This window comes from Lutjanus erythropterus, chromosome 24, assembly GCF_056507025.1.
Source record: "Lutjanus erythropterus isolate fLutEry1 chromosome 24, fLutEry1.hap2, whole genome shotgun sequence".
Lineage (NCBI taxonomy): Eukaryota > Metazoa > Chordata > Actinopteri > Lutjaniformes > Lutjanidae > Lutjanus > Lutjanus erythropterus.
In genome coordinates this window covers 6828523-6841079 of record NC_139340.1, presented here as the reverse complement: position 1 = coordinate 6841079, position 12557 = coordinate 6828523, and the positions used below count along the sequence as shown (strand labels likewise).

The following is a 12557-nucleotide window of genomic DNA, read 5'->3' as shown; positions in this document are numbered from 1 at the left end:
GATTATTTTGCTCAATCCATCAATAGGAACCATCTCAAGTGTAAGTCTGAAGTAAATAATGGATCACATTTTAAATTGGAGTTTAAAGTTTTGGCACAACAGAATTGAATTTATTCTTGGTTTAGACTAAAAAATAATTAATGGAACATAATGTAAAGCTTAACCATGACTTAAATATGAATTCTTGTTGGTGCAACCTAGCCATAGTCTAGTACAGAAAAAATACAGGGAAAAATAAAGAATATATATAGGAAAAAATGAGGTTGTAATACAAAAGCATTGTAAAAATAGGCATTGAGTAAACTGCAGTCATTTTAAAATCGTCTAATGTAGAGTAAAAGGTAAAGAGGGAAAATACAGTATGAATAAGTGTATATCCAAAACAAGTAGCAAATATGCATAAATTATTGGGAAGATTTGATTTATTGTCGCTTTTCAGAAGTTATTTCATAATGTCATGTGCGTGATGAGGGAAAATAATCGCTCTCTTCCCTTCCTGGTAATCTGTTTTTGCCTTAATGCACCTGCAAATCTATGGGCTCTTCATTTTACATTTAGCAAATTAGTTTTTCCCCTTGCTTCCTCGTGTTACCCAGGAGCCAGACCTTTGAAAACTCATATCCATAATGACGTGTCTTTGGATCTAAACAGAGCTGCCACTGTCTCTCCCACGGGCATTGCCTTGCTTGAGGCCATGTGGGACATTTAGACAGTCAAAGAAAGAGGCTTTAGTTCCTGGCTGATGTCTCTTTTTCTCCCTCACCCTGGCTGCCTCCCCAGTCCTTTGAGCGGGTGCTGGTGGAGAATAAGCTCCACGGGCTGTCGCCGGCCCTGTCAGAGGCCATCCAGAGCATCTCCCGCTGGGAACTCGTCCAGGCAGCCCTGCCTCATGTACTCCACTGCACCTCCATCCTGCTGTCTAACAGGAACAAGCTGGGTGAGGACACACAGGGCACACATTACCACAGCTTTAGGCATCGAGCTGACAGCCTCATCCAGGTTATCCTCATTCAACAAAACACAAAACTGATGTTCTTTCGGTGACAGGACAGTCACAGAACAGCCTGACCTTACAGTACATCACAGTTCTGTGATATCAGAAACAAATAACAAAAAAATAATGAATGTGTTTAATGAAATGAAATCTATTACATTTACTGGATCATGTCAGCACCTAAATGCGCAAAAAAACAATTTAGGGGATTAGCATATATTGACTTTGTAAACCACTGAGATCCCAATACAAGATTAATAATTGAAGAACATTTTCAATGAAAAAAAAAGTGTTGATCTGGTGTTATTGACAGTAGAGTGCAGCAGGGATGACACATTTTTGTAGGCCAACCCAGACGTTAGCATCGCTCTGGTTTCCTCTACAAAAATCCAAAAGGCAGCAGAATATTACCTTTGCATTTTATAGAAAATAAGATCTATGGTGAACAAAAGTTTATGATACTTATGTGTTTTTTCAACAAGATAAACTTCACAAACAAATATCACTTTTATGATATTTTATATATTTATTTTATGATCTTTTTGAAGCATAAATGAAAGCACTAGAAGTAACACACTAACATTAGGCTCTAAATATTATTATTATTATTATTATTATTCTAATATTTCTATATTGCTGTTAAATAATTGTGAAAATCTTCACAGAGTTAGAAGTTGTTATGTACCATGACACAGTAAAACACACCTCATACAAACACCACAGCTTTATTCTGCCCATTCATCATGTCACTAAGCAGCACTCAACATTAACCCCTGACCTCTGACCTCCAACAGGCCACCAAGACAAGCTGGGTGTGGCTGAGACCAAGCTGCTCCACACGTTGCACTGGATGCTGCTGGAGGCTGCACAGGAGTGCAACCATGAGCCCAGCCTGGGCCACGGCTGGTCTGCAGGCAGCAGCAGCAGTGCCTTCCTCCAGCCTGTGGGGAACCAGGGATCATCTCCAGGGGCTCCCGGGTCCTGCTCCGGCTCCGCTCTAGGAGGGTCAGGACCACAGCACAGCGGCTCCCTGCTGGAGGAGGACGAGCACGCTCGGACCAAGCTGTTCCACAAGAGTATGGCCACAGTGGAACTGTTTGTGTTCCTGTTTGCTCCACTTATTCATCGAATAAAGGTCTGTACCTGCCTTTGAATAGACTCTTATAAGAGAAGAACAATGTACAGAGTAATGCCATTCAGTGTTACTTAGCAATTTTAGTCTTTTCATCATACAGAGAATGTCTTTCTCAGGAAAATGTGTATATTTGTAATGTATTAAAAGACTGGCCTATATGAAACCCTCCTGCACACTAATACTCAGGGCCAGCCTATGGCTATTGATCTGTGTGTACAAACAGATACAAGTATCAGGTTACAGTACTCTTGGGATTGCACTGTGTTTCCCAACTGAACAATAAATTACTGTATCTTGTAAGTGATCAAGTCATGATAGCAGTACACGTTGCCAGAATCCAACATTATATCTATTTCAAGTAGGTATATCACAATTTTGACAATAACAATGATGTTTAAAAAATACAAAAATGACACAATCTAAAAATAACTTTTTATTTCTGTATTTTACCTTTTATAATACACATCATAAGATTATATATAAATTATAATGTATAATTATATATATAGTATTCCAGTACCTCTTGAATACACTGTATGCTGTTAAATTAGTTACAGTTAGTTATAAACAAAGATGATGATGAATTTGTTTTGATATCATGATAATATCATTATTGCTTCTCACTTATATTGGATGACGATTGGGTAGTTGAGGAGGAGGATAAATGCAAAACTGCTTCCTCTATATATTCTCACTCTTTTTTTTGTAGGAGTCAGACCTGACCTTCCGATTGGCCAGTGGTCTGGTAATATGGCAGCCAATGTGGGAGCACCGCCAGCCTGACATCCCTGCCTTTACTGCTCTCATCAAACCCGTCAGAAACATTGTGACAGGTGAAAGAAACCTTCCTTACGGCCATATAAATAAGCATTTAAAAGCGTGGTCTAGTCTTGTTTGTTCATAATTAAGACGTGTAATCTGCTTTGCTTGTCTCAACAGCAAAGAGGAACTCCCCAGTCAACAACCAGTGCAGCCCCTGTGGATCTGGCAACCCGGGTCCCATGGTGAGTGAGCACTTTTAGCTCAGATCTTGTCAGATTTTCCTCCCATGTTGATTGAATGTGTTCAGGCAAGAGGCTTCTTCCCCTCCCCCTTTCAACATCCCCCATGAGCCCGGCTGCTAATATTCATTAGCACCAGCCATGTGGGAGCATTAGCGTGGTTAGCCGGGGTCATGGCAGAAACCTCACTGCAACCTCAGAGCCTTTAATTATCATGAACTGTCTGTCTGTCTATGTGGCTGTTTATCCACCATCTACACTATCTGTCCATCTCTCTCTTCCTGTCCACAGGGCTTCCAGGTGGTTTGCGAAGCCACCCAATCAGATTCCTCCTCCCCCACCGCTGGAGAGCAGAGCTGTCGTCGTGGTAACTCAGTGGAGAAAGGTGGCCCTTCCCAGCAACCCCCACCGGTTAAAGGCCCTTCCAAGAAAAAGTGAGCACCGTTAATCAATTTAACCTCCAGAAGCAGTGAGATGGGGAGCGCTCAGTCATGCACACATCATTGATTTTTGATTTGGGAGTTATGTTCAAGTATCAGGCCCGCTCAGGCTTGCTGTTAAGCAGGAGGAGATAGAGGTGTCATAACTAATGTAAGTGGAACAGGGCCACATGATCAACACAGATGATTTCATCCACCATTCTCCTTCTTCTAAGCTTGTACTTAAATCTGTGTTACATTTGTTTTCTTTTGTCTGAACCGGGGCTGCAACTAATGATTATTTTCATAATCGCTTAATTTGTCAGTGGTCCGTAGATCAGAAAATTGTGAAAAAGGCTGATCCCTGTTTCCCAAAGCTCAAGAGGATGCCCTCAAATGCCTTGTTTTGGTGATTGATACTGTAGTGACTCAAAAAAATAAAAACTCCCAATAACTCAAGTAAGATTTATTAATACAGAAAATACATAAATACATACATTAAAAGAAAATCAATCAGTAATCAACTGAATACAATAAAATAAACACCAGGGAAACATAAAGTAAAAAAGCATTGATTGAAACTTTTAAACTAAACCAGTAATTTTACTCCAAATTGAAACCTACATTAAAAAGATAGGTTTCTGTTAAATCTAGCCATTTCAGAAAGAGCTTGCAAATGGTTTATGTGATGCTACTTGAGTTTAAAAGCCACTGTCTAAACAATTTGGAAATTCCTCACACAATTTGAATAAACTGCACCAACAATGTGTGCTGTTAATTAACCATGTTACCATAATGTCATCTTTTTTAAAATACACGCTATGATATGAGACATGTAGAGCCTTTTTTTACCACAGCATCTTAAGTGGGTGAAATCATGCATGAAACCATATTACTGTAGATTAATAATGCCGAATATACAGAATGATTTCAATCTTTTGAAAAATAAAAGCTTTAAATGGATCGTTTGTTCATGATGTAGCCAAGAGAAGCCAGTTGTGGGTTGAATCAGAGCAGAAGTGCAGTGATTTATAAGTGACCCGCGCTGACACAGGGCTGGTGCCATCATCATGTTGATGGCTAAACATTTATCCCTGCGGCGGCGTCTGTCGAACACACTGCACACAGCACAGCTCGCTCCACTCGCTCGTGAGAGCTAGCGTATATGAATAGCTCCTCCTTCCCCTGTGTAATGTGTTGCTCTAAGCAGTGCTGTCTCCTCACTCTGCACACACACACACACACACACACACACACACACACACACAGACATACACAGTGTTGTCTTGGTTGAGCATTAGACCCATCTGACATTTGCCCACCAAACCAGGGTAATTATGCTGAAGTAATGTGCTACATGTCTGATGCTGGCAGTGTCCCTGGCCTGGCATGACATGGCCTGGCTTGATTTGGTCTGCCCACGGCAAACCTGGCATTGTCTGGTCTGCACTGCCGGACTAAAGCTCAATCTGTGCTCGCTTTGGCATGCACGCGGCAGGTTTGCCCAGCTTGGTTGGTGGCAAACAGAAAGTCACAATATTTACCAGCCGTTACAGCATGTTGCTGGTATTGTTTTCATCTTGTGAGTCATTAGTGTGTCATCATGGCAAAATGTGATCTTGGAGACACCTACTGTAGAGGGAGCTATGGTAGGGGCGGTTTTGTCCAGATTTTGTCAACATGTTAGCATCACAATCATGCAAGATCTGGTCACTAAAATGTTTATAGAGATCAAAATGAGGCCTGAGTTTGAAGCTGGGTGTGATCCAGGCAAATTCGTCGGAAGTAGGGGGATAGAAAGCAGGGAGTGGGAATTGTTGGTTGGATGTTGTCAGACCCATGAATACTAGTCTTGTAATATGACAATCAGAGATCTAGCTATTTCTAAATGCAAAACAGTTGCATGAACAGCTGCTAACAAACCTATGCTGGGTCAGGGTAAACAATGTTCTGCCCCCATTCTCTTCATGTCATTGCCCCAGTATGAGGGGCAGCCCTAAAGAGTTTGGAATGGTTTAGCAATGGAGGATTTTAAAACCTCTTTAATTGTTTCCACCCAGTTTTAGCAACAGAAGTTGGGAGACTGCCCTTAGCCTTCATCAGGCCTGGAATTTCATCATTTTAGGGGCACAGCCTCTAGGCCTTTGTTTTTGTCAGTTTTTGATGGCAGAAAGGCTACACGCCAGAGCAGCAGTGCAGGCAGGACATCAAGGCCACTGTGGTGGCAGGACAGATTTTTGGACTATAAGGCCAACTGAGCAGGCTGTGACGGCCATGGTCACCATGAAATTCCTGCCTTGGTTTCCATTGAGCAAAGCATTTAGAGACTGATTTGTGCTTTACATGAGTATTGAGTATTCATGTGATAATGAAGTTATGACAGGGCAACTTGTTTTCTTGTTGTTGGCTGATGTGATCTCAGTGCAAGATGGTCTCCTGTGAGAGTTTGGTTTTTATCAAGAAAGTTTTGGTCATCAAAAATCATGCAAAAAAGGAAATCTTAAATCTTTAAAAAAAGAATCTTAAAAACGAAATTCTTAAATAGATAGATGCAAACATTTTAAGCATTAGTCCAATAGGGCAGTGTTCCCCAGCCCTGATCCTCAGGGCCCACTGACCTGCATGTTTAGATGTTTCCCTGCTCCAACACACCTGATTCAATCAGCTCGTCATCAAGCCTCTGCAGACGCCTGACAACAACCTGATGATTTGAATCAGGTGAGTTGGAGCAGGGAAACATCTAAAACATGCAGGGCAGTGGATCATGAGGACCAGGGCTGGGGAACACTGCCATAGGGTCCCAAATTTAAACAGTACAGAAAAGGCAGTTTAACGTTTAACACAGCCTTCCTTAACTGTGACACGTGAGTTGTTTCTGGCATTGTTTCTGATGGAAAATGAACAAGACTTTTCATCTAGTTGAGAAAATTGTCAACAAGCACCGCAGTATGTAATGTGCTTAGATGTGTAAGGACCAAAGGAATCAGGATGTTTCTGTAACTGTAACTTGTTGGTAAAGGCCATCAGTATGGGGCTAAATTTTTAATATTACATTTATTATTTATTATTTATTCTCATAGCTCAAACAGCTCCAGTGTTTTTAATACATTCTTGGTTTGAATTCTGAAAAATTACATGAATATGATGCACTGTGTTCCTGGAAAACACCAAAAATCCTCCACAGAGAGTCCCCAAATAAACACATCAAAACATTTGCATTCTGCACAGCCTGTGTGGGCGTTTTCTGTTCATAAGTTTATCATTTGCTGGTCTGTCATCATCCTGAATCACCCAACCAGTGGGCTGAGAGAGTGAGAGTGATGTGGGAGAAGGCGCACAGAGGTTGATAAGCCATCCATTGCTCATCCCAACTCATTCTGACAACCAAACAAGTCACTCCAGTGCCTCTCTGATCCCTCTGACAGCCAGCAACTGACTGCAAATCAAAATAAGCCCAAATCCCCCTCCCCAGAGCTACTTCTATCCTCATACACTCAAACGCTAGAGGGTTTTTGAGCAGTCACGTGGTAATAATGCAGGAAAGGAGAGATTTATCCCTATTGTTTTCGAAGCACACTCAACAATGACAGATTAATTGCTTTCTTTAAGTGTTGGTGGTGGGAATTTGAAGCTGCTGTGTGTGAAATGTCGGACAGGAATCGAGCGATGCTGGAATGTAGGAAAGTGAGCTGAATGTAAATTAGACAGTAACTGAGGAGATTTGAATGTGAGAACACGCTTGGAAATAACCATTCCAAAAGGTTTCTTCCTTTATGAAAGGTTCCACCAGGAACCATATGGGGTTCTTCTATAGGAACAAGCCAAAGAACCCTTTATGGTTCTAGTTATCATCTTTGCTTCTAAGAGTGAAGGGATTTATTTCAAGCTTCCATGTTGTTGTATTCCTGCTGTATGGATCCAGACAGGGTGTGGATGAACAGGCAGATTTCAGTCTAAAGGCTTTGATCAAAATATGTTTGAATCCATATCTTTTCCGTTGCTCCGTCAGCTCATATAACCTGTCAGTTATATTTATATCTCATCCTCTTGCACTCACACCTCGGCTCTGTGCATCCCAGATAAAATCATTTCTGCCATCGGGTCCTGTGATTAATGCAGTTTACTCATCCTGTGGCACCGCATCACGAACGCTGCTGATGCTGAGGCAGTTTCCATGGCAACCTCTGGCTGGCTGCTGCATCCTTCCTACCGCATGGAGCCGGGGGGCTGGGCCGCTGCCTCTCGGAGGGCCTGGGATGGCTGTCGTCACTCGGTCTCCGTGGCAACCTGACACAACAGCAGCAGGAGCAGGCACAGTGTGCATGTGTGTGTGTATGTGCGTGTTGGCAAGAGAGTGAAACATGATCCATCCTCCCTCTGCTGTCTGCTCTCAAAGTGATTCATGTAGATATCGACCACCTCTTCCTGCTCCATTTATTACAACGGCCAAGATTAAATGCCTTCCTCTGCCGCTCTCTCATGGTATCAATATGTTTCTCCAGAGCGTGCGGCACTCTATGCGCTCTGCAGCTCACCAGCCGCTGACCTTCATTTCCAGCTTATTTATAGTGGACTCACGTAGGCTTAGGCTCCCTCTCTCGCCACTGCTCTCCCAATGATGCTGGAGGGGGGCTCTGCCCTTGTTTACCATCCTCCTTTGATGCATTATTAATGAAGCAGTGTGGCGGGAGTTGATGATAGGCTAATATAACAGGAAAGGCTGTGACATAGTGTAATTGTTGTGTGTGTAGTTAGTTGTGTGACAGGATTGGAAAGGCTCAAATCACATGCAGTGTGTTGCTTTTAGGCGTTTTTTTCTTGATACCTAATTTAATATTTGTTTTCAGTTGTCAGATTTCTATAATGACACTCATCTGAGTACCTCTTACAGTTTTTCTCAATCACTTTGGCTCATTTTTTGAAACAGTCTGAACATCTCTAAATTGCAATTCATGGGACTTAACAACTCTCTTGCATTTCTGCCAAATGTAGCAACTAACCCAAAACATTTCCTTCCATTTCCATTCAAAACCTAATTATATTGTCAGTAAATGGCTCAATTCCACCAAAATGAAAAGTGGTTTTGTCATTAGATGCTTTTTCACCACAGCAGCCAACCTTGTAAATGTTTCTTATACACAAATTTGTATTACTTTTTGGACGAAAAAGAACAAAAAATCTGTCTAGAGCCTCCTTTTTATATGTAGCCTACACATTTTACTCAGAAATCACAAAAAACTCCAAGGCAAGCAGTTAAAATGCTTTTGTTGTCATGGCATGGTCATGTTAGACCTTAAGACTTCACTTTAGACCTACAACAATTATAAATGGAAATTTAAATGTAAAAAATAATACCATGATGAGGAAAAGTTTCTGTGTTCCAGAGTTAAACCAGTGAAATCATTAATGTCTCTTCCCTCTTCTTCAAGGACATCAGCTCCTGCCGGCCTGCCAACCTCCCTGTCACAACGAGCACGCTATGCCACTTACTTTGACGTGGCAGTGTTGCGCTGCCTGCTGCAGCCTCACTGGACGGAGGAGGGCGTGCACTGGGCCTTGATGTACTACTTGCAACGCCTGAGGCAGATCCTGGAGGAGAGACCCGAACGTCCCCCGGAACCCTTGGTCACGCCTCTGCCGCGGCCACGCAGCAGCTCCATGGTGGCTGCCACGCCTTCACTGGTCAACACCCACAAGACTCAGGTAATGACGAGGGACAAAGGGGGACGTATTACAGAAAGTTCCTAACTTGCAGATCATATTTTAACTGTTTGGTAACCATGTAACTGGGTTAGGTCCTTATTTGGGACAAAAGTCATTACAGAAGTTCCTAACAGTAACAAGTACACAGCGAAGACTGCTTATCTTAGCCCACTCTGTTTCTTTAACTTTCAAGTTAGCATTGTTGTAAATTTCTCGCCAGATGTTACCAAAACATCTAACATCTTGAAGTTATGTTTTTGCTCCATTTTTTGTATGTTTGATTGTTTTTCAATTGTAAAACACCAACAGTTGCAGAGTTGTTCAGCTTGGCGATATGAGAAAAGAAGTGTTGGTTGCTAGGTAACAGACATTCAAGTCGATCAGCAATGTTGGATTGAGTATTTAGAATTTCCTAACCCGAGATAAGACAGTATGAAGTGAGATAAGATTGGAGTCCAAAAGCTAGTTAGGATTTTTTTCTGTAATACCACATTAGGAAATATCCTATCTTAGATTCTTCCTTTGTTAACTTAAGATTTCAGATAGCAAGTTTCCGTAATTTGGCCCTTTACGTCATCTGTATCCTCTGCTGTGTTTTGCAGGATATGAGTCTGAAATGCAACGAAGAGGGGAAATCTCTCAGCACAGAGACATTTGCAAAAGTTTCTCTGACCAACCTCCGTCGTCAGGCAGTCCCTGACCTCGCCTCCGACCTGGGCATGAACATCTTTAAGAAGGTCAGAGCATTGTCCATGCTAACATGATAATTTTAGATTAAAATCAGGTGAGCAATATCTGTCTATGTATGTATTAAATCAGGTTGCTTGTCTTAGTAATTTTTTGTCTATAGAGTATGTTTACTTCATGTTGACACTGAACTTTATGTTTATGCTTCAGTTTAAGAACCGGCGTGAAGACCGTGAGAGAAAGGGCTCCATCCCCTTCCATCACACAGGGAAGAAGCGTCAGCGCCGCATGGGGGTTCCTTTCCTCCTCCATGAGGACCACTTGGACGTCTCGCCTACGCGCAGTACCTTCTCCTTCGGGAGCTTCTCTGGCTTGGGTGACGACCGGCGGGCTCTGGACCGCGGGGGCTGGCAGGCAACCATCATGGGTAGGCACGAGCACCGAATAGATTGCATGTCACCAGTTCACAGTCTTGATTCATTTGCCCTAAGCTCCCATTTGGTGAGTCAGAGGATTCTGTCTGAATCTGTCAGCTAGTGAATTAGGTCAGTTCATTAACATTGGTATTCCTTATTCCTCTCACTGAAAAGTGTGATTACAATTCGCTCAAGGCACAAAGACATTTTTCATTATTATTACTATCCAGAGTTAGTGCCCCCATTCACCATGCCTTTATAAATCCACTCAGCTTAGCTGCTGCTTCAAATTTGCCCTTCTCACCAAGAGTTTTTCTAAAAATGCTCAATAGATGCAGGAAAAATGCAATATACAACAGCTATCATACAGTGAAATTATGAGATATTTAATCCACAGTTTTAACCTGCAGTTGAAATTTTAACAAAGTATATTTTAAAGTTTTATCCAGTTAATAAATTGCCTTTGCAAAAGCAGTATTAAAAATAAATGTAGGCATTCATTAATTTATATAAAAAAAAAAAAAAGTGACATAAATTGTTTTGATTTGTTCTTAGACTTCTTAACCTTTGTTTTAATTTCCACATGTAAGTATAAGTATAGTATGAATATATTTCCTTCAGGGAAAAAAATAAGATTATACTTTAAATATTCCAATTTATGGAAAAGAAAATTACTAGGTTTCTTCCAGGAAAGAAAATAAATATTACATTAAATATTCTCATTTATGTCAGATGTAAAGAAATATTTGCTTTCAGTAAAGTAAAAATAGCTGCTATTATTATTATTATTATTATTATTATTATTATCATTAAATGTTTCAACTGAAAGGAAAGTTAATACAAAGGTAAGTAAATACACAAAGAAATTTAAAATTAAACAAATATCAATATAATCACATTTTATAAATTAATTAATGCCTACATTTATTTTTAATATTCTTTTTGATGCATTTAATGGCATATTAATTTCTTTATTGAGTCAATTATTTATTTTTTTATTTAGTTTTGATTTTGTTTAATTTAGGGCTCCATATGAAATTAGTTTCGCTTGAGCTTTAGCAGTTTTATCGTTTCTTGTGTGTGATCTGTCTGTCTTTGTGTTTGATTCAACCTGATGTTTTTATTATCATCACTTTTCAGGCAAATTCACACGGCGGGGCAGCACCGACACAGCTGCAGATGCCGACAGCCTCAGCGCCAAACATTCCCACTCCCACCACTCTCTGCTCAGAGACATGCCCGACCACTCCAACAGCCACAGCACAGATAACACCGTCAAAGAGGGTAAGGAGGAGGCAGAGTGATGATCCAGAGTGTGTTTTTAGAGCTGCCACATTTCCTGATAATACGGGATTTTCTACTATTACTTTTTGATATCAAACAGATTAGTAGAAAAACAGATGATATCATTATAGTTGTGCTGGGTGAAGTAAACTATAAAAACAGAAAAATAGCCATTTTTGAGAAGAAACAAAAAAGTTAAGTCAGCATACAGCAGTGATTAAGGTCAATACCAAGATGACACAAAATCCTCTGTGCAGCTCCAGCAGAGGCTGGCAGAGTGCAAGAGGAAATCAAACATACACTTTTTCTGAAAATACACAACTGAAAACAATCATATTAGAATCCATCAGCCTCAACAAATGCCAGACGCTGCTGGCTCCACTGAGACCTGCTGAGCAGCGCAGAAATAGGACAGGGTTATATAACAGTAATATTCCTGTGACAATGCTAATTTACATACAAATAACAGTGCTGGCGTTGGAGACTCTGCTCTCCACTGCAGCACATGCACACTATTAGGTTGACTAGAACAGAAGATAATTACAGGAGAGAGCTGATGATCAGTAGGACAGAATAAAACCTCAGAATACATTGAGAAATATTAATTGCACAACTTTTAATAATAGCTTAGTGTATTTTTTCTTTATTGTTATTAATGTTCATATAATTGAAATGGTTGCCACTCTTGTAATGAGACATTTCAAGGACTTTTCAAGGACAAATAAGTAGTAGGATAAATCCAAGCACATTTAGGGACCTTTTTATTGCTGTGTAAATCCAAGCATTTTCAACTAACCCTGCATTTAGAAGAAAGAGGACAGAATCTGCTGCATGTGCAGTTTCTAACCTTTCAAAAGGTATTTGTCTTTACACAAAGCTTTCTTTCAGTAATACTGAAAGGCGTTGCCAAAACAATGA

General features: G+C 40.7%; 1 protein-coding gene across 1 annotated transcript in view; it reads left to right on the top strand.

Annotated features, from left to right (window-relative positions):
* unc80 (unc-80 homolog (C. elegans)) overlaps positions 1–12557 on the top strand; it is a 54949-nt gene that overhangs the window by 1598 nt on the left and 40794 nt on the right. The window contains exons 3-11 of the mRNA XM_084713352.1: positions 781–937; positions 1789–2129; positions 2839–2962; positions 3069–3133; positions 3422–3564; positions 8979–9252; positions 9855–9989; positions 10150–10366; positions 11496–11639. Coding sequence (XP_084569478.1) covers positions 781–937; positions 1789–2129; positions 2839–2962; positions 3069–3133; positions 3422–3564; positions 8979–9252; positions 9855–9989; positions 10150–10366; positions 11496–11639 — 1600 coding nt within the window. The remainder of the gene's footprint in view (positions 1–780; positions 938–1788; positions 2130–2838; positions 2963–3068; positions 3134–3421; positions 3565–8978; positions 9253–9854; positions 9990–10149; positions 10367–11495; positions 11640–12557) is intronic.